A 19,529-nucleotide genomic window follows, 5' to 3' on the forward strand; every position below is an offset into this window, starting at 1 on the left:
GATAAGATTAATTTAGCATTTCAAAGTTTTTGTTTTTGCAGTGTTGTTGCTATTATATTAAATGATCTGGTTCTATTTATTTCCCTCTGCATCTGTTTATACAAGTTTTATCAAGCTCTTCTGCAATGGTTATTTTCGCTATTTCTTTCAATAAATTACTATTCCATCAAATCAATGTTACTAATATTTCAACCATTCTCAAGTTGAATGGTCTGTCTGTCACTTTCTAGTTCTTTACCACAGAAAAAATGCTATGAGTATTTTTGTAAATGTAAGTCCTTTTCATTTTCTCTGATGTCTATAGGGGTTAAAACTAAGAGAGATTATTTTTTGAGTACTTAACTGATTTTTGAGGCACAAATCGATGTGACTTTTTAGAAGGATTCCATCAACATCCTATTAATATACCAGTTTTTCTGACATTTCCCCAATATTTGTCCTTTTATTTATTTTATTATCTTTGTCAAGTGAGAGTGAGTTTCCTTCAATTTTTGCTTTCCCAAGTATTAATGATTTGCAATCACTTTTCATATAGCTGTTTGTAGCTTTGACATTTTCCTTATAATTGTAGCTGCATTGATTTTGTTTGTGCTAACAATTTTCAATTTTCTGTCTCAAGATTGCTCTTTTCATCTTCCTTGATTTTCTAAATCTGCTTTTCATGGACTCTGTTCTAATTTACTGATCTGAAAAGTATTCTCTTCTTTATATTTCTATATGCCATGTACATATGTCAAATACATGTCTATTCATATATGAACACATATATGCCATATATACATTCGAAACTAATCTTTGTATAGACTTTCCTGTGTTGGATTTAGAATTTTTTTAAATGGCTAGAAGAGTTTCAAGTTTTTACAACACTTTTTTTTGTTCAGATAATAAGTTCCTACTCTAGTAGTTGGAGTTTTTTTGGTCTTTTTCTGTCTTTTTTTTGGCATATAAAATACTAGGCTACTAGGTAAGCTGATTTTTAATTGTACTATAGTTCTTCTATTTCACTGATCTAAATTCTCTTTCTCCCATTTTGGCATGATTTTCCTGAGGTTCTTGACATTTTATCCTCCAGATGAATTTTATTCATTTTTTCCCAGCAATATCAAATAATTTTTGATTGGTATGGCATTATATAAATAAATTGAGAAGTATTGTATTTTTGATCATATTAATTCAGCCTTTCTGTGAACAATTAATTATCTAAAATTATCTAATTATTTAAAATTATCTAGGTCAGTTTTCATTTCCATAAGTGGATCTTTGTAAGCTGTTATATTCTAACAACTTCTCTGTGCATATTTGTAAGTCAATTCCCAAGTATTTTAGGTGTTCTGTATTTTTAATGGAATTCATCTTTCTGTCACTTGATGTTCCATTTTGTTAGTGTCATACTGAAATATTAATGACTCTGGAAAACTTACTAACTGAAAAAGCAGTTTTGGGTTAATCAGTAATTGATGTTTCCTTTAGTTCAATTCTTCTAGTGTTCCTAGTCCCATTATGGAGATGGCCTTGGGTTGTCAAAGCATCTCCAAGCTCTTACCAATATGGAAAGACTTTCATATTGGAAAAACTAGGGTGTGCCCTTAGTATTGTATGTATATTTTAGAGCAAGGAAGTCAGAAAGTATGCTATATGATGAGCTTTTGCACTATAAATTCAAATAAATGAGTTAGTGTTCAATTATTAGTCCATTTAGATCAATTCAATGAACATCCACAAAGTATTTATTCAATTTAGAGAAATATGTTAGATGTTCAGAGAGATGTAAAGTTTCTAAAAATAAAAAACACCCCCACCAATATGGAGTTATATTCTAGAAAGGGAGTAAAACAAATACACATGGATGACTCACATGTTATATTATTGCTGCATCAGAAGGATGTGCATACCATCCTATGGGAGATCTAGAGGCATAAGGTGATTGCTGGATAGAGGGACCAAGATAAGATTGATGAAGCCAGCATTTAAGTTTGACAATAGTGAATGGGGAGAAATTCTATAGGCAAAAAGGGAACCAGAGGGACACTCAAGGAATAAGGACAGGGGGGAAAAAAGGTCACAATGTGAAAGAAGTGCAGGGTTTGGTGTGGACAGAGTATGGTCCAGTATGGTTCAGCCAAACAGTACATGAAAGGGAGTATTATGTGAATCAAGGTGAATATAGTGATGTCATATTTGGAGGGTCTAAATGCCTGACAATCAGGATTCTCTTTGTTCCTCTTGGGAAAGCCTAGGTTGTTTATCTCTATAGCTCTAGTTGACTTTGGTGACTATCAGATAAAAAGAGAAGGGGAAGTGAGTGAAAAATGGAATAGTCTTTGTCTCCTATAAAATAGAAGATGGTCATCATTTCATAAAATTATCGGCTCTTATTGTCCTTGCTAAGAGTAAGGATACTTGAGCTGACCATGGTGCTCAATCACACAATATTGGCAAAAGGATTTAAAAGAAGCTAAAAATTCATGTTTCCTATGTGCTCATCTGTTTTGTGATGATGAGGTTATCTGTACTTTAGCAGAGAATGATTAAGTGGAAAACCAATTAGATGTGGAGTCAGAAGCTCTGGGTCAGTATGCATACTATGTGACATACAGGGTCACTTCAAGTATATCATGTCCCTTTTTGTATCTCAGTTTCCTCCTTTCTTCAGTAACAGTAATAACAGTAATAGCAACAATGACTACCATTATAGAGCACTGCATCAGTTCCCAAAGTGTTCTATATATATTAGCTCATTTGAGTATCACAACAACTTTGGTAGATAATTACTGTTATTTTTACATTTTACGAACAAGGAAACTCAAGATGAGAGAGGTGAAGGGACTTTGCAAGGGCACACAACTATTAAGTGTCTGATCAAGGTTTCAGAGTCATTCTTTATGAGTCCAGTTATTTCTTATCTTAATATAAATTCTATAAGTTTGTGATCTCCTGATCAAAAGAGCAGTGGTTAGCCACTCCGCACAAATCCCAAGAGTTTCATAAGTCTTCTCAAATATAACCTTAAATTGGCAAATATAACAAAACATTTTTTTCATGCTGTGCTACCCATGGAGGGAGTCAGAAGGCAGAAAGAATATTATATCCTTATTCAGAAGTAACTGATATTTGAGTGAAGGAAAATCTACTTATCTTGGAGAAGTCAACATTAAAAAAAAGACAAATAAATACCTAAGTATCCAATCAATTCAATTTACATTACATAAATCAAATCCATCAAGTATTTATTCAGTTCTCCATGAATTATCCTGTCCTAAACTATGGTGATATAGATAAAAATGAAGTAGATCTCATCCCCAACAACATAGCATTCTACTATAGAATAGTTTAGTTACAGTGATTCCCCAGATTGTAAGTGGAAGAGAACACATGTAAAAGAAAAGAAATTCTGTTTTTGGCTGGTTGAGGGACTTTAGTTTTGGTTTCTGTGAATTAAAGTTTTGGTCCTACATGTTTATACATTGTATAGGCTAGGCCTTAACATGCTTAGAATCCATAGACTGTTGGTCTAAATGGATTCTCACTTAGCTCGGACCAGCTTTCCTCACTAATTTCTCTGAAATGGTCTGGGTAGTTTCCTTGATGATAAACTATTCACCTTGGTCATATGTATGGAGAGTATTCTTCTTGGGATATCTCAGACTATAATCAGATGTGTTTCTCTATAACATAAATATTTGTTTGACCTAGATCTAATTCAGTTGCCTACTGGGAATAGAATATGTACCTGGAACTTTTTTGAGAAACAAAGATATTGTATGATGTTATTGTTCTTAAATTTATCACATGTGAATGTGTGTTTTCTGACATGTTTTGTGGTCCTTCCTATGGTACACTGATTCTATACTGAAATTCAACAAACCACTATAGAATAAGAAGATGGCTGTGGTTTTACCTGTATCCATGGTGAGTTGAGCAACCGAAAGTTTTCATTTAACAAGTTCATCAGATAGAGAAATTTCTCATCATTGTACTTGAATCGATCATGGAAGAGAACAGAGCAAATTACATTGCATGGGGCACAGGCAAGGATGAAGGTGGGATCAGTAGGTTGACCTAATATTGAAAATAGTTTCCCCAAAAGGGAGAAAGATCAGCTTTAACAGAAATGTTTTCAATCATATAGAAACTGGACATTGATCTAGTGAATGTTGTTTCCCTGGACAATTTCTTTTATCTTTTATAAATAAGCTACGTAGGGGTGGCTAGGTGGCACAGTGGATAGAGCACCGGCCCTGGAGTCAGGAGTACCTGAGTTCAAATCAGGCCTCAGACACTTAATAATTACCTAGTTGTGTGGCCTTGGGCAATCCACTTAACCCCATTGCCTTGCAAAAACTAAAAAGAAAAAATAAATAAGCTATATAAGTTGATAATACCCAAGAATGTGAACAGAGCAGGGAGCTCTCTGGTGCAGCAGAGTGATTATCTCATCAGTGAATCGAGGTATAACCTTAGAATGACCTCCAAAGCAGGATTGGGAATGGTTGAGCAATTGGACCCCACATGCCCAGAACTGAAAACCAACCCTTTGTTTTCCTGAGCTCCTCCACTAGGCATTTGGCTTCTTCTTGAACTCTCTCTTCAATACTTCTCTTCCCCATCCCAAAGTTCCTCAGGGTCATGAGGGAAAATCTGCGGTTTTGTTTCCACTTCTCTCCCCTACTAAAAGTAATTCCTAGACAAAGGAGAAAAGGAGGACATTGGTCATTCTAACAATGGAGGTGGTTGAGGGTTCAGTGTATATGGTAGCCATGTTTTTGTTTTTGTTTTGTTTTTACTTAGTTCATTGAACAAGTTTATTCTTAGTCAAATTTCAATCAAAATGCATGGCAGGGGATTAGGTACCTACCTCATGATTATCTTGTCCTTGGTGCTGAAACTAGAACAATAAACCTGAAAGCAGTAACTATAGCTCCCAGGGATGGAAGCTGCATTTTACTGGATATGCTCTGTCATACCCCTTTGTTTTTAATGACTCTTGAAGGAACAACATATACCTTGTCCTTTGAATGTATCTTCAAATATTGGTAAAAATCCTCTGTCCATAAAACCATCTCCTTGATCCATTAGAGTCTTTTTCAGAATGTTATATCCATGTAGAACCACAACACGCTGAGTTCCAAGATAAATAGTATAGATTGAGCCATATTTTTTAGCCAGCTGTGAAAAAATTCCAAGAAATAAGTTGAGGAATTTACTCCCATAACTATCTCCTAACATGCCATAAGCAGGTGTACCTATGTGTTAACTATGCATATATAGGATCATGTGTTATTAATGAATTCTGGGTATACAAGGCATAAGCTGTGGAGCAACAAAGTAATATTTTCATTCCTTCTAATTTGCTTCTTAGAAATTCCCATTATTTTATGGAACAACATTTTTTCTCAGAAAATGATTCCCTGTAAGTTCCATTGGTTTCTATTCAGTATAAAGAGATTACAAAAAAAAAGGCAAGGGGCCTGGGGTCAATGTTTGGTAGATAACCTAAGGAAAATTTATGGAAGGGCATGGGAAAAACTACACAGAATAGAGAGGTGATTGCCATTTCCTAACAAAAATATGTTCCCTATCATCTCATTTCTGAAATATTAATAGTATTTCTTTGGCCATCTACACTCAACCCCAACTGCTCTCTCCTAATGATCTCTGAATAGCCAAATCTAATGGTATTATCCCAGTCCATATCATTTTAGAATTTTTTTTTGTTTTGGCAAGGCAATGGGATTAAGTGACTTGCCCAAAATCATTCAGTGAGGTAATTATTAAGTATTTGAGGCTGGATTTGAACTCAGGTCCTCCTGATTCCAGGGCCAGTGCCTTATCCACTACATCACATAACTACCCCCATTCTAGATCATTCACATCATTTGACACTGTTGACTACCCTCTTCTCCCACATGATCTATGTGAACTGGATTTATCTAGCTCTCTGTCTCTCTCTCTCTGTCTCTCTCTCTCTGTCACACACACACACACACACACACACCACTTTTTACTTGTCTAATTATTCCTTCTCAGTCTCCTTTGTTGGATACTATGTCATATTGAATCACAAATCCATGAATTTTCTCATGGTTCTGTATGGGGTCAACTTGTCTTTTCTTTCTATATTGTGCTTCCTGGTAATTTCATAATCACTATGGAGGAAACTGTACAACTGCGCATTGTTGCCTATTATCTTTCTTGAATATGAATAGGAATCCAACATGATGCCTTCATCCATTCTTCTGATGACTTCCAAGTTCAATCTCCTGCTTTTAGTATTTCTCTTTTGCAATAAGTACAAAATAAAATTTATTATCCTTACATCAAAAAGGCACTCTCTTCCAAAATTCCTTATTTCTGGTAAAGATACAACTTCATAGGTAGATGCTGACTATTTCACTCCCATGCTCAGCAAAAGTCAATGGTTCTCTATTACCTCTAGGATCAAGTGGGAGTTTCTTTGATACTTCTCAACTTCATTAGAACTAAACTTTTCAACACCATTATTCCTCTTCATTTATTCCATGGTTCAGACAAATTGATATTTTTGCTATTTTTCACGCAACACTATGCACCGTCCCCTTAGTCTTGCAAAACTTTTTTTAGTTCCCATGGCCAGTATGCATTCCTTCCTTGCCTCTGATTCTTAGAATTTTTAATTTTCACAAATCTAGATCATTAGGTACTTTCTACTCAAGTTTGTTCCTTACCCATTCCCCAAGTGCTAGTACCTTCCCCTCCAAATATTACCTTACACAGTTATATTTAATATAGTTTAATATGCTTATTTTGTGAATGTTCTCATTGGGCAATGAAGTTTTTCCCTTCCTTTTTCCTTTCCTCCTTCTTCTTTTCTTCCATTGTTTTTGCTTCCCTTCCCTCTTCTCTCTCTCTCTCTCTCTCTCTCTCTCTCTCTCTCTCTCTCTCTCTCTGTCCATATAGGTACTGCTCTGCCTAAATCAATGTAAATTTTGTTCAATGAAACTGAATAATATATAGTGCTTTTTATGGACTAGATTTCATTTTTATTAAGGACTATGCCTTAAACTCAAATCACTCTGGCTCTCACTGATTGGTCAAAAAATAGGGTTTATCAGGGTGGCTAGGTGGCACAGTGGATAGAGCACTGGCCTTGGAATCAGGAGTACCTGAGTTCAAATCTGGCCTCAGACACTTAATAATTACCTAGTTGTGTGGCCTTGGGCAAGCCACTTAACCCATTGCCTTGAAAAATCTAAAAAACAAAAAAAATAGGGTTTATTCCCAAGCCTCATCTGATCATTGTCTGGGATTTCATGGCTCAGAGTGAGTGTACATAGCAATTGTTTCTTTTTTGGGGGGGTGGGGAAAGAAACCTATGGGTCTTTCCCACCAAGATTGAGTTTTTAAACTAAAATTAACCATCCTTTTTTTCTCATTTCTTATCAAAATTTAATCACCAAGCTGGTGTTTCCTCCTACAAACTGAGACATGGGAAAACCTTAGTTTAAAAAGATCAAGGTCTCCCATTTCATCCAATAACATCAACATCAGGGACATCAGGTTGTTTTGATCTATATCTTGACTCTGGACCCAGATGGTTTCTGAGGGGAGAGTGAAACTGGAGATTTTGCACAGCCCTCCTTGAATTCACTTGTAAGTCATGATATCACCTTCCTTGATGTCATGATCCTCTTTGGGAATGAAAAATCATATCATAAAAGCTATGATTTTTATCAGTGTAAGTGACATTAAATGTGTTGTACTACTGCCTGTTTTGTTAATTTGTCCTGGGGAGCAAAAGGCTTTCCAACTGACAAGCAGCTGAAATCTTTTAATCTGTATTCTCCACAATACTAAGAATATAGTAGGTACTTCATGAATGATATTTTTATCCATTCTTTTGCTGATCTCCAAGTTCAGTCCCCTGCTTTTAGTATTCCCTCCTTTACAATAAATAATCCACACAATTAATAACACTATTCCAGTGGCACAGTTTTGACCGTGTGGTTTCTCCACTCAAAAGCCTACGGGGTTACCAATTATTTTCCTAATTTTTCATTTGGCTTCAAACTAATTGTTCAGATATATTTTTTTACCCTCAACCCAAGTGGTACATTCTTGCTAAACTATACTACTGCTAGTCATATTATCTTGCAACTCCTTGTCTTTGCCTAGACTGTCTCCCTTACTTGGGATTCATTCAATACTGTCTTCAAAGTCATGCTTAGGTGGCCTCTCTTTCTTAAAACTTATTTTGAGACACTCCAATTACAAAAACTTCCTCTATCATCTCATTACCTTCTGTTTACTTATCTATGATTTTTCTTTTGGTATCCATCTAGTACAACATTTATTCCTGAATGACAGGAAAAATATCTTTTCAAAGAGAGTTTGCTTCATTCACCTGTTTCTGGAACAGTGTCTGGGACAGAGTAGATACTGAAGTTCTCATTAATTTTATGATTTGTTTTTACCTTTTTATCCCAAGAGACCAATTTGATGCATTACACATAATTAATACTTAGTACTGTTGTTTAATTTCTTCTGCTGCTATGGAAATTTGAGCAAAAAAAAAATCACTGTGTGCCTTAATATAATTGGTAATGGAAGTTTCACTCAGAACTTATTCATGCATTCCATGATCTAGGACTCTAAATCACCAAGAATCCTGAATCAGAAATTCATTTAAAGCCTTTGTGTCACTCCCCAAAATACAAGAAACTAGGAACCAAATCCCAAATTTAGTTCCTTTACCTGTGAGAGTGATGCAGCAATGTTCTTCAAATCCACCTGCAGGATATTGCCAATAAGGGGAAGAGGAGTGGGACCTGGTGGTAAATTCCTCCTTGTGAATCTTTGGTTCCATAGAGACAAGAAAATCAGGAAAAGGACACCAGCCAGGAGGGCAGTAGTGGTGAGTCCCAAAGGATCCATTTTGCTGAGAGATGGTCCTCCAGTTCTTAGAGTATTAGATCAATTACAATTATTTTGTAATCATTTACAGAAAAAAAGGGGTGGGAATGCCTAGTAAACAAACAGATAGTCCTTTTAGGCAAACAGAATTAGTTTTCCATTAACTTTGTTTAACTTATCTATGAAGATGTTATAAAGGAAATGTCTACAGATTTGGTGCTTTGAAATCTGTTCCTGAATTTAACCTGGTCCTAAATAGCACAAGGAAAGTGAGAGTACAGAAGAATTTTGTCCAGCTCACCTTGTTGGATGACACATATTGTCAGCAATCAAATTTCTGTTGTCCTATGGGGGTGTTGAACTAATATTTTCCCCCCACACCCCAGGATTATTGGATTGAATAGCTTTGGTTAGGCAGCTGGTTACCCTATCAGTCACAGACATCACATCAGCTCCTTGTCACTGAGTATTCTATTGAGTATTCTATGACAGTTCTCTGACAACAAATAATGGGAGGTGACTGTTATATATCTGAAAGTTTCAGGGTCATTGCACCCTATAAATTATAGATGGTATGTAAACTTGTCATTTCCACAATTCCCAGTTGCTAATGTTTAATTGAATTGAAATGAATTAATTGAAATCAATATGCCATAACTATGGAGGCAAGTACCCCATCTCTGCTAGTGTTAGAAGGAAGCTATAATTATACTTTATAATTCAGTTAGTTTTCTTTATTATTAATATGGCATTTCCAAAATATATGTTGACTACTAATATTATTTTCTTTGATGATTACAGAGAATGTCCTCTCCTTATTTATCTTTATCTAAATTTATTTTCAGGTAACATGATTTCAATTTTTGATATTTTTAATTAATTTTGTAGGCAGAAGTCTCTGTTCAACTCTTATAAATAGGAGAATATAGGGTTCTATTTTCTTATTCAATTTGTAGCTTTAATTTTATTAGATCAATTGATATTCTCATTGAAAGATTAGAGAATTGATTTTGAATTTCCTCCATTTCTCTTTACTATGCTTTTTTTCCTCATTAGGATTTTCTTTTCTGTTTTATAGACAATACCACCATCTTTCAAGAAATTGTCAAGGAAAAGTGCTCTGATATTCCAGAACCAGATATTAAAATACAAATTAAAAGCATTCGTTGATCACTTCCACAAAGAGATCACAAAATGAAAACTTCAAAAAATACTATAGCCATATTCCAGAGCTCCAAGGTCAACAAGAATATATTGCAAGCAGTAAAAAACCCCCACAAAACAGACAAACATAACAAATATCATGAAGTCATAACCAGAATAACACAGGAACTAGAACATCTAAGAATCACCTATCAACAAAATTGAGTATAATCCTGGGGCAGTGGGGAGGGGAAGATATTCAATGAAATAGAGGAGTTTTAGGTATTCTTTTTTTTTCTTTTTTTTTAGGTTTTTGCAAGGCAAATGGGGTTAAGTGGCTTGCCCAAGGCCACACAGCTAGGTAATTATTAAGTGTCTGAGACTGGATTTGAACCCAGGTACTCCTGACTCCAAGGCTGGTGCTTTATCCACTACCCACCAGCCCCCCCCCCCCTTTTTTGAGTTTCAGGTATTCTTGATGAAAAGATCAGAACTAAATAGAAAATTTGACTTTCAAATTCAGGACTTAAGAGAAGCATAAAATGGTAAACAGGAAAAGGAATTAATAGGTCAAACTTTATATTCTGCATAAGAACTTTCTAATTAATAGTGGTTTGAAGGAGTATATAGAGAAAAAAGACACAGGTATGAGTTGAATGCAATGGGTTGATATCTAAAAAAATAAAAGTAAGGGATGAGAGAGAAATGTACTGGGAGAAAGGGATAGGAAGCAGGAAAATGGGGTAAAATTATCACACACAAAAAAGCATCACAAATTTTCATTTTCAGGGGAGGGGAAAAAGATCAAATGAGTGGGAATGAGAAAACCTTACTTTCATCAGAATTGACCCCAAAAAGAATACCATGTACACTCACTTGGACATAGAAATCTATCTTATTGTACAGGAAAAGAGGAGGAGAAGGGAATAAGAGAAGGAGGTGAAGAAGGAAGGGTAGTTTGGAGTAAGAGGTAGTCAGAAGGAGGATTCTAGGTGAGACTGTGTTAAACAAGGAGGTGAAAAGAATAAACACGGTAAGAAGTTGGATGGAGGGAAATATGGTGAACAATAATGGTTGTAAGAGAAATTTTGAAGCAAGTCTTTCTGATAAAGGCCTCATTTCTCAAACATAAAGAAAACTGAGTAAAATGAATAAAAAATAATAGCCATACACCAATTGGTAAATGATCAAAATGTTTTTTCATATCTTTTAAAATAATCAAGATTATAATCATATAATAAAACATTCTAACTCACTATATATGGAGAAATGCAATTTAAACAATTCTGAAGTGCTACCTCCTAGATATAAGATTGGCTAATAGGAAAGGGAAAAGTCGATGACAAATGCTGGAGAGGATGTGGGAGACAAGAGACATTAATGCAGTGTAAAACTATGCCCGAAAGAGTGTGAAACCATGTATTTGACCTACTAATACCACTACTAGGACTGTAACCCAAAAGCAATAGAAAACAAAAAGGAAAAGGATGTTTTTGCATACAAATATTTATAGTAGCTTTTTTCTAGACATTGATGAGAAACTTCAATTGAGGAATATATAAATGAATAATAGCATGGAATTGTGTTGGAATACCAATCAATTAGAGGAAATGATGAGCAGGATACTGTCAGAAAAACTTGGAAAGACTTACTTGAGCTGGGGTGGCGCAGTGGATAGAGCACTGATCCTGGAGTCAGGAGCACCTGAATTCAAATCCGGCCTCAGACACTTAATAATTACCTAGAAGTGTGTTCTTGGGCAAGCCACTTGACCCCATTTGCATTGCAAAACAAACAACAGATCATGCTTATTTATTTAAGAAAGATTTTATTTGAGTTTTACAAATTTCCCCCCATTCTTGCTTTCCTTCCCCCACTCCCCACAGAAGGCATTCTATTAGTCTTTGCATTGTTCTCATGTTATACATCAATCTCAGTTGAATGTGATAGAGAAATCATATCCTTAAGGAAGAAAAATAAAGTATGAGATAGTAAAATTACATAATAAGATAATTTTTTTTGTTTTTCTAATTTGAAGGTAATAGTCTTTGGTCTTGGTTCAAAGTCCATAATTCTTTCTCTGGATACAGTTGGTATTCTCCTTGCAATAACTTTTAATATGACTATTTGTAGTTTTGACACTTTCCTTTGAGAAATACTTAGTCATAATTTTTGATCATTTATTTTATTTTATTGAGATAATTCCACATCTTTATCAGAGAAAATTATTGCAAATATTTTTCACCAGGCAATTGTTTACCTACTAATTGTATCTACATTGCTTTTGTTTGTGCCAGTTTATTTTCAATTTATATCTCAAAATTGCTCCTTTTACTTTCTGTAATTCTCTAAATTCATTTTTTCCCATGAAATCTTTCCCTACTTACAGATCTGAATGATAATCACTTCCTTATATCTCTAAATTGTATGTGATGTGACTTTTTATATGTCATGTGTCTATGTCATGTATAAATTTGAATTTTGTAGTGAATAAAATTGAAGTTTATAGTGTTAGATTCAGCATTTTTTTGTCAGAAAAGTTCCTAATGTTTCCAACACATGTTTTTGTCAGATAGTGAGTTTCTACCTTAATGACTGGAATTTTGTTTTGCTTTGTTTTGTTTCTTTTATTTTTTGGTATATAAAAATTAGACCACCAGGTAAGCTTGTTTCTAATTGTAATAAGCATCCTCTCTTTCACTGATCTATTCGATCTGTTTCTAAATTAGTAATATTTTGAGATCTCGTATTTCCAGGTTCTCTGCTTCATTTTGACTTCCTGATGAATTTTATTATTTTTCTAGCAGTATCAAATAATCTTTGGATTTGTATGGTATTATTTAACTATTGTAGTATTGCTAGTTTCATTATATTTATTCAATTTTCCTATGAGCAATTAAGATTTTTATAATTATTTAGGTCAGTTTTCACTTCTATAAATGGAGATTTGTAATTGTTATATTTAAACAGTTTCCCTGTTCATGTTGATAGTCAAACACATTTCATATGTTTTATGTTTTTTTCTAATTTTCTTATTCTATATTATTACAATAATCTTGTTATGGGAGTAAACATAAAACCCCCTCCTCCCCCAAGAAGATGAGAATGCTCAAGAATAGTGAGAGAGAAAAAAAATATACTTCAGTCTGTGTTCACATTCCAATGACTCTGTCTCTGGGGTGAATTACCTTCTTCATCATAAGTTTACCAGAAAGGACTTCTGGCCAAGATGACGGAGAGAAGCCATGCACAGTGCTAATCTCCTGATCTTCCCTCATAAATAATATGAAACAAATCTCTTAACAGAAATCTGATCAACAAAACCCAGAAAGAAAAGCCAGAAGAACATCTACCTCAGGATTTGTCCTGAGCAGTAATGGGTAAGTTGGGGCACAGAGGGCAGACTCTGCCAGGAGCATGGGACAGGTGAAAACCTGGGACCCTGGATTAGCCACATACTAACCTGATTAGAAGCAGGGCTGGAGCCCAGGAGCCTAAGGGCCATGAGAATGAGACTAGCTTGATCAGTGGAGGGGTTCAAGCCTGATCAACCATGGGGGCTTGGGTCAGCTAGGGAGCAGAGGCATTGGTAGTGACTCAGACCATCTGGAACTTGCCGGCAGGACTAGAAGGAGAGTTCCCATCCAGGAGAGCTGCAGACATCATCCCTGGGCCCCTCTGGTAAGGAGGAACTCAGAGTTCACACCTCCATTTCAGCTGAAGCCTCTTCCCAGAACAAAAACAATTACAGACTACTTCTGTCCCAGGGGCAGGTGTGGGAGCAGCTGAGATGCAGAACCACCTCCTCAGCTGACGATAGGAGAGTGTGTGCCTCATTCCAGGGTAGAACCCACCATTGTTCAAAGATAAAAGCATTCGGCAACTTTGACCACTCCCTCTAGGCCAAGGGAGAGGGCCTCAATCAAGGTCACAGACACTCCAAAGAAAGCAACCAGCACCCCTACTGGCCAATTGGAGGTATTACACACAATGAACAAAACCTCTAACAACCCCCTACTGGTCAGCTGGAGAGATTACACTCAGTGTAATCCTCTCTAGGGACCCCAACACCAAACATGTGAACCAGCCCCTCCCCAACACAAGGTCTTACTAAAATCAAGAAAGTCCAGTGAAAAGAAAGGTCCATAGAAAAACTCTTGGAAGGAAAAAACCCTAACTCAGAGAGAACTAGAACCTCTGAGGAGAATATGAAAGATTTCCTTGAAGAAATAAGGAAGGAGTTTAAAAATCAATTGGAAAATTTGGAAAAAGAAAACCAAGAGAAGATTAACGCCTTGCAACAAGAAAACAAATCATTGAAAAATAAAATTGGAAAACTCTTTCAAAAATAGAATTGACCAATTGGAAAAGGAGTTGCAAAAGGTAAATGAAGAAAATTCTTCTCTTAAAAAAATAATGGAGTCTTTGGAAACTAATGACTTCATTAGGTGTTGCCTTGACATGCTAGTGAGTTGGAGTGATGTACAAAGTCACCAGCTTCACTTTCTTCTCTGGAACCGTCTGTGTCCAGTGACCAGATATGGATCAAGATGACTGAAGATGGCCCAGAATGCAGTGGGAGGCCATGTTTTTTTAAAGTTAGGTAGTTTCCAGGTCACAGTTTGCCTGAGGCAACTCCTATTCTGTCATTAAGGTTAAATAAGAGATAAACACAGAGGCCAGGAACGACCACTTCCAAAAAAAGAAGGAAAAACATTGTTGGGAGGATAAGACCCTCAGGATATCTCAATGATTAAGGCAAGTGAGAAAGAAAAGAAGCAAGAAGACTCTTTTGCATAGTCCAAAAAAAATCTTTCTTACTCATTTTTCCAGTCTTGCTTTTTCCTGAATAGCTATAGGAATTATTTTCTTTCATTGTTTACCATTGTCTTCATTAAGGTACAGCACACCTTCCCCTCTGTCTCTTATTTTCTCTCTGCCTTTTTATGAACACACTTATCTTGCTATTCAGTTCCACCAAGAAAACATTTATTCTTTTACAGGGGAAGGGTGTATGTGAGTTAGTCCCCTGTATTTCAGAGGTATTTCTCCACCATGACTTCTGTTTCTTTAAACTTTGCTTATACTTTTTTCTTCTGAGTTTTTCCCTCTTCTTATTTCTGGAGATAGGGTAATTTACCCTATTGCTTCAGTTTTTCTTCCTAACTTTACTTAATTTACCTTTCTTATGTTTATTTCCTTAAGGCACTTACAAATTTAATATTTTTTACAGATTTGGAGTTTTCATTTTTTGTCAGCTGAAGTCCCTCTTTTTTATTTAAATGTTTATTTTTTTAATACTAATTAGTCTCAGATTATGTCAGTTTGAGTAACATCCTGAGCTCTATTGCTGTTCAGAAAACATTCTTCCATTCACTTCTACAGTTTCTGGTAGGGGGAAGTATACTTTTATGTTATTCAATTATGTTAATTCAACTTCCTTTCCTTCAAACTGGAAATTCTTGTCTCTAGCTGAATTTGTAATATTTTAATTTCAATTATAAATATTAGCCATCAGCTAACAATCAAATCCCTGTGGATTCATTTATTGGTACTTTATTTTATGTATTCAGTTTTTGAAGTCATTTTTTTCATTTCTTCTATCTTGAATCATAGTGCTTTAATTTTTTGAGTAGTCCTTTTTTTCCTCAGAAATAAATGAGTGAAGAATCAGATGAAAGCATCTAAGGATGCAAATGCTTATATGCTAAAAGGAGATGATGAAAGTGTTCCCTCAGATACCTAACATGCTAGGGTGTCATAAAAGAAGAGATAGAAGATAGAGGGTAACTAGGGACTCCTTGATTATGTTTTGATGACTGTTTATAAACAACTGGTGAATACTTAGTCCAGAGTGATTAAATTTTTTTTATTAAGACATCTTTTTATTAAGATCTCTCTCAAGGAGAAAAGGGTCCCAAACCCCCCAAATGCTAGATGTTATATTCATTTTCAAAAACTTTATTCCTGCCCCTTCTTGCCAGTCATTGGCTGGGGTCGAAAATTTAATTGATACATTCACGCACCCACCCTTCTTATTATGCTAATGAGCAAGAACAGCTGCTTCCTTCTCCAGGTGCAAAGGATAATAGCACAGACTCCCATTCAACCTCTGCGAATTATTTCACCTTTTCCTTTTGTCTTAATTCTCTCCTTCCTATGAACAGGTTGGAATCTCTTGAGTTTTCACAGTCAACCTGGCTTTTGTAATGTGTTATCCTAACAATCATCTGTGAGATTCTTGACCACAATGACTATAAGAGATTAAATGGAAAGGAGAGAAAAAGGAATATATTTGGGAAGAAAGGGAGAGACAAGGTAAAGTCACTATTGAAACAAGTAAGAAAAGAAGCATTTACTAAATAACTACTATGCTTTAGATATTGTGCCAAAGCCTTTGCAAATTTTATCTCATTTGATCTTCACAACCACCCAGGGAGGAAAGTACTTTTATTATTCACATTTTAAAGTTGAGGAACTGAGGCAGACAGAGATGAATTGACTTACCCATTAATCCACAGCTTGTATCAAATAGAAGAAATATAGATTCAATGAAGATTAAATCACGAATAAAACAGACACTAAACTGAAAATGGGGATTGTGAAGAGAAACTTTATAAAGGAAAAAGAGGAAGGTAAAAACCTATGATTAGGATCTGAGTAGTTAGAAGATAAAATGAAAGACTAGGTCAAAAGTTCAATCAAAGCTGAGATTATTCTATTTTTCAATACCCTATTCTTTTCCCCACTGTTTAAAGAATTTTTCTTGAAAGCAAGAATTTTATAATGCAAATTATGCTTCCTTGTTCAGATATTAATTCTGTTAACACAGTGGTGATATTCTGAGTTTTCTTACCAGTAAAGGATAACAAAATGAAAGAAAGTAATGCTTTACTGTGCTGAAAATTCTTTCCCCCACATCTATAAAACATTAATACACACACATATATATAGATATAAATATATAGATATAGATAGATATAGATATATCAGCATGGGGGATTTTCTTTGTTTAGTCTTGTTTTTAAATCAACAAATAATCTCAGACTAGTATTAAGTTTCTAGATCTGGAATTTTTTCAGTCCATTAGTTTTAAAGGTACATTTCTCTTTAAATTTATTTGATATTTTTCAATTTTGTCACAATATTTAAGTTTTTTATATTTATGTATTTTTCTTCAATGAAATTGAGATTCCAATCTATGGTCTCCAATTCTTTCTTTTAAACAGTTAGAATGTCAGTGGCATTGTTATTTTCATGACCTTTAGCTTGACTAGTTTGCCATATCACTGAAGCTTCATCAACCTTAGAGCAAAGAGGCTTGTGAGACTGAAACCTATGAAGAAACTCAGAGTTGTTGAATTCTAACAATAGCCAGTAGTTATACTCACCTGGGTAAGATGAATGGACTCAATGAGTGGAAACAGTAATTCTCCTAATGCCTGCTTTTGCTCTTGAGGAGGGGCAGATGCCAACATGGAAGTAGTTAAAAGTTTCTGGCTTTGCACATGAACAAGAGTCTGCTTCATGGTAACTTGTGACTATGTATTAAGATACTGTTGAGGATTCTGAATACCTGCAGCTTGCATATCCTCTGGGACAGGAATACCTGTGGCAGCAATTGCTGCAAAATGTGGATCCATTGTCTGAGTTGATGTGTTTACAACACACTCTATTAATATGACTTGTGGAACCTGTGAAAAAGTTGATCTCATTGTACTATGTGGCAGCTTAGTGGATAGCACCAGGAATATTCTGGAATAGATGAGGTTGGCATCTTGAGCAGTCCAGCCAGGACTTGGTCTGAGTTGAGCAATTTGACTATAGAATAATATGCAGCATGGTGCTGGGTCTGAGGAATAATTGTTATCAAGTAACCTGAAGGAGTTTGATAGGGGTTGATGACAGTGTTGGGTATAGTTCTGATGTTCACCATTCTTTGCATTTACTGGTTTGTTACTAGTCTATTCTATAGTGGATAGAGCACTGGCCCTGGAGTCAGGAGGACCTGAAATCAAATCTGGCCTCAGACACTTAGTAATTACCTAGCTGTGTGATCTTGGGCAAATCACTTAACTCTATTGCTTGCAAAAATAATTTAAAAAAACATGAGGAGGGAGAGGGCCAAGATGGCAGAGAGAAGACAGGCACACTGCTAAAGGTCTCCTGATCTTCCCTCATATATAATCTGAAACAAACCTCTTAACAGAAATCCGATCTACAAAACCCAGAAAGAAAAACCAAGAGAAGAACATCTACCTCAGGATCTGTCTGCCACAATTGTGGGTGAGTCCAGGAGCAGAGGGTGGACTTTGCTAGGGACATAGACCCAGAGAGAGAGCCTCAGAGCCTGGATTAGCCATGGATTAGCCTGATTAGCCTGAGGACTTGAGAACCAACCTATGATCAGCAGCAGGGCTAGAGCCTTTTCAGCCACAGTGGCTCAGGTCAATTGGGGAGCAGAGGCATTGGTTGTGGTGCTGACAGTTTGGAGCTTGTGAGCAGGGCTGGAGGGAGAGTTCCTGTGCTTGAGAGCTGCAGATTTGGATCCTGGGTCCCAAAGTCAGGAGGAAATCAGAGTCCACACCTCCATTTCGACTGAAGCCTCTTCCCATAACAAACACAATTACAGCCTACCTTCCACCCCAGTCTAAGGCAGAGCAGCAGAACCAGCTCTACTGTGAATAGCGAGAGTGTTGACCTCACCCCAGGGCAGAGTCCACTACTGATCAAAGATAAAAGTATTCAACAGCTTCAACCACTCCCTCCAGGCCAAGGGAGAGGGCCTCAATCAAGTTCATAGACACTCCAGAGAAAGCAACCAGCACCCCCAAATGCTGGTTGGAGCTATTAAACTCAATGAGCAAAACCTCTAGGGATCCCAACAACAAACCCCTGTGAACCAGCCCTTTCCCAACACAAGGTCTTAGGATAATGAAGAAAGGCTAACACAAAGGAGGGTGCATAGAAAAATTCTTGGAAAGAAAACATGCTAACTCAAAGAGACCTAGAACCTCCAAGGAGAATATGACCTGCTTTCCAGCACAGAAGGACTTCCTTGAAGAAATAAGGAAGGAGTATAAAAATCAATTGGAAAATCTGGGAGAGAAAATTAACTCCTTGCAAAAAGAAAACAATTCTCTCAAAATCTCAATTGGTCAAATGGAAAACTCTTACAAAAATAAAATTGACCAATTGGAAAAAGGCAAATGAAAATTCTTCTCTAAAAAAATGGAATGTGTGAAAACTAATGATTTCATGAGACCACAAGAGTCTGTTAAAAAAAAAAACCCAAAATCAAAAAATAGAAGAAAATGTAAAATACCTCATCAGCAAAAGCACTGATCTGGAGAATAGATTGAGAAGGGACTACCTGAGAATTATAGGCCTTCCTGAAAAAACCTGGACTTAATATTACAAGATTTAGTGATGGAAAATTGCCCTGATATCATGGAATCAGAGGGCAAAGTAGTAATTGAAAGAATACATTGATACCT

General features: G+C 35.9%; 1 protein-coding gene across 3 annotated transcripts in view; it reads right to left on the minus strand.

The window, feature by feature from the left end:
* Positions 1-19,529, minus strand: part of LOC141520739 (cytochrome P450 2C23-like) — a 40,501-nt gene that overhangs the window by 13,823 nt on the left and 7,149 nt on the right. For 2 of the 3 annotated variants that reach the window (XM_074232526.1, XM_074232524.1), the window contains exons 2-5: positions 8,731-9,000; positions 5,004-5,166; positions 4,532-4,681; positions 3,899-4,059 (exon numbers count right to left, since the gene is read on the minus strand). In XM_074232526.1, the coding sequence (XP_074088627.1) occupies positions 3,899-4,059; positions 4,532-4,681; positions 5,004-5,166; positions 8,731-8,910 (654 nt within the window). In that variant the 5' untranslated portion in view covers positions 8,911-9,000. The remainder of the gene's footprint in view (positions 1-3,898; positions 4,060-4,531; positions 4,682-5,003; positions 5,167-8,730; positions 9,001-19,529) is intronic. The other variant, XM_074232525.1, reaches the window with a different exon arrangement.

This window comes from Macrotis lagotis, chromosome 4 (genome assembly GCF_037893015.1).
Source record: "Macrotis lagotis isolate mMagLag1 chromosome 4, bilby.v1.9.chrom.fasta, whole genome shotgun sequence".
NCBI classification, from domain to species: domain Eukaryota; kingdom Metazoa; phylum Chordata; class Mammalia; order Peramelemorphia; family Peramelidae; genus Macrotis; species Macrotis lagotis.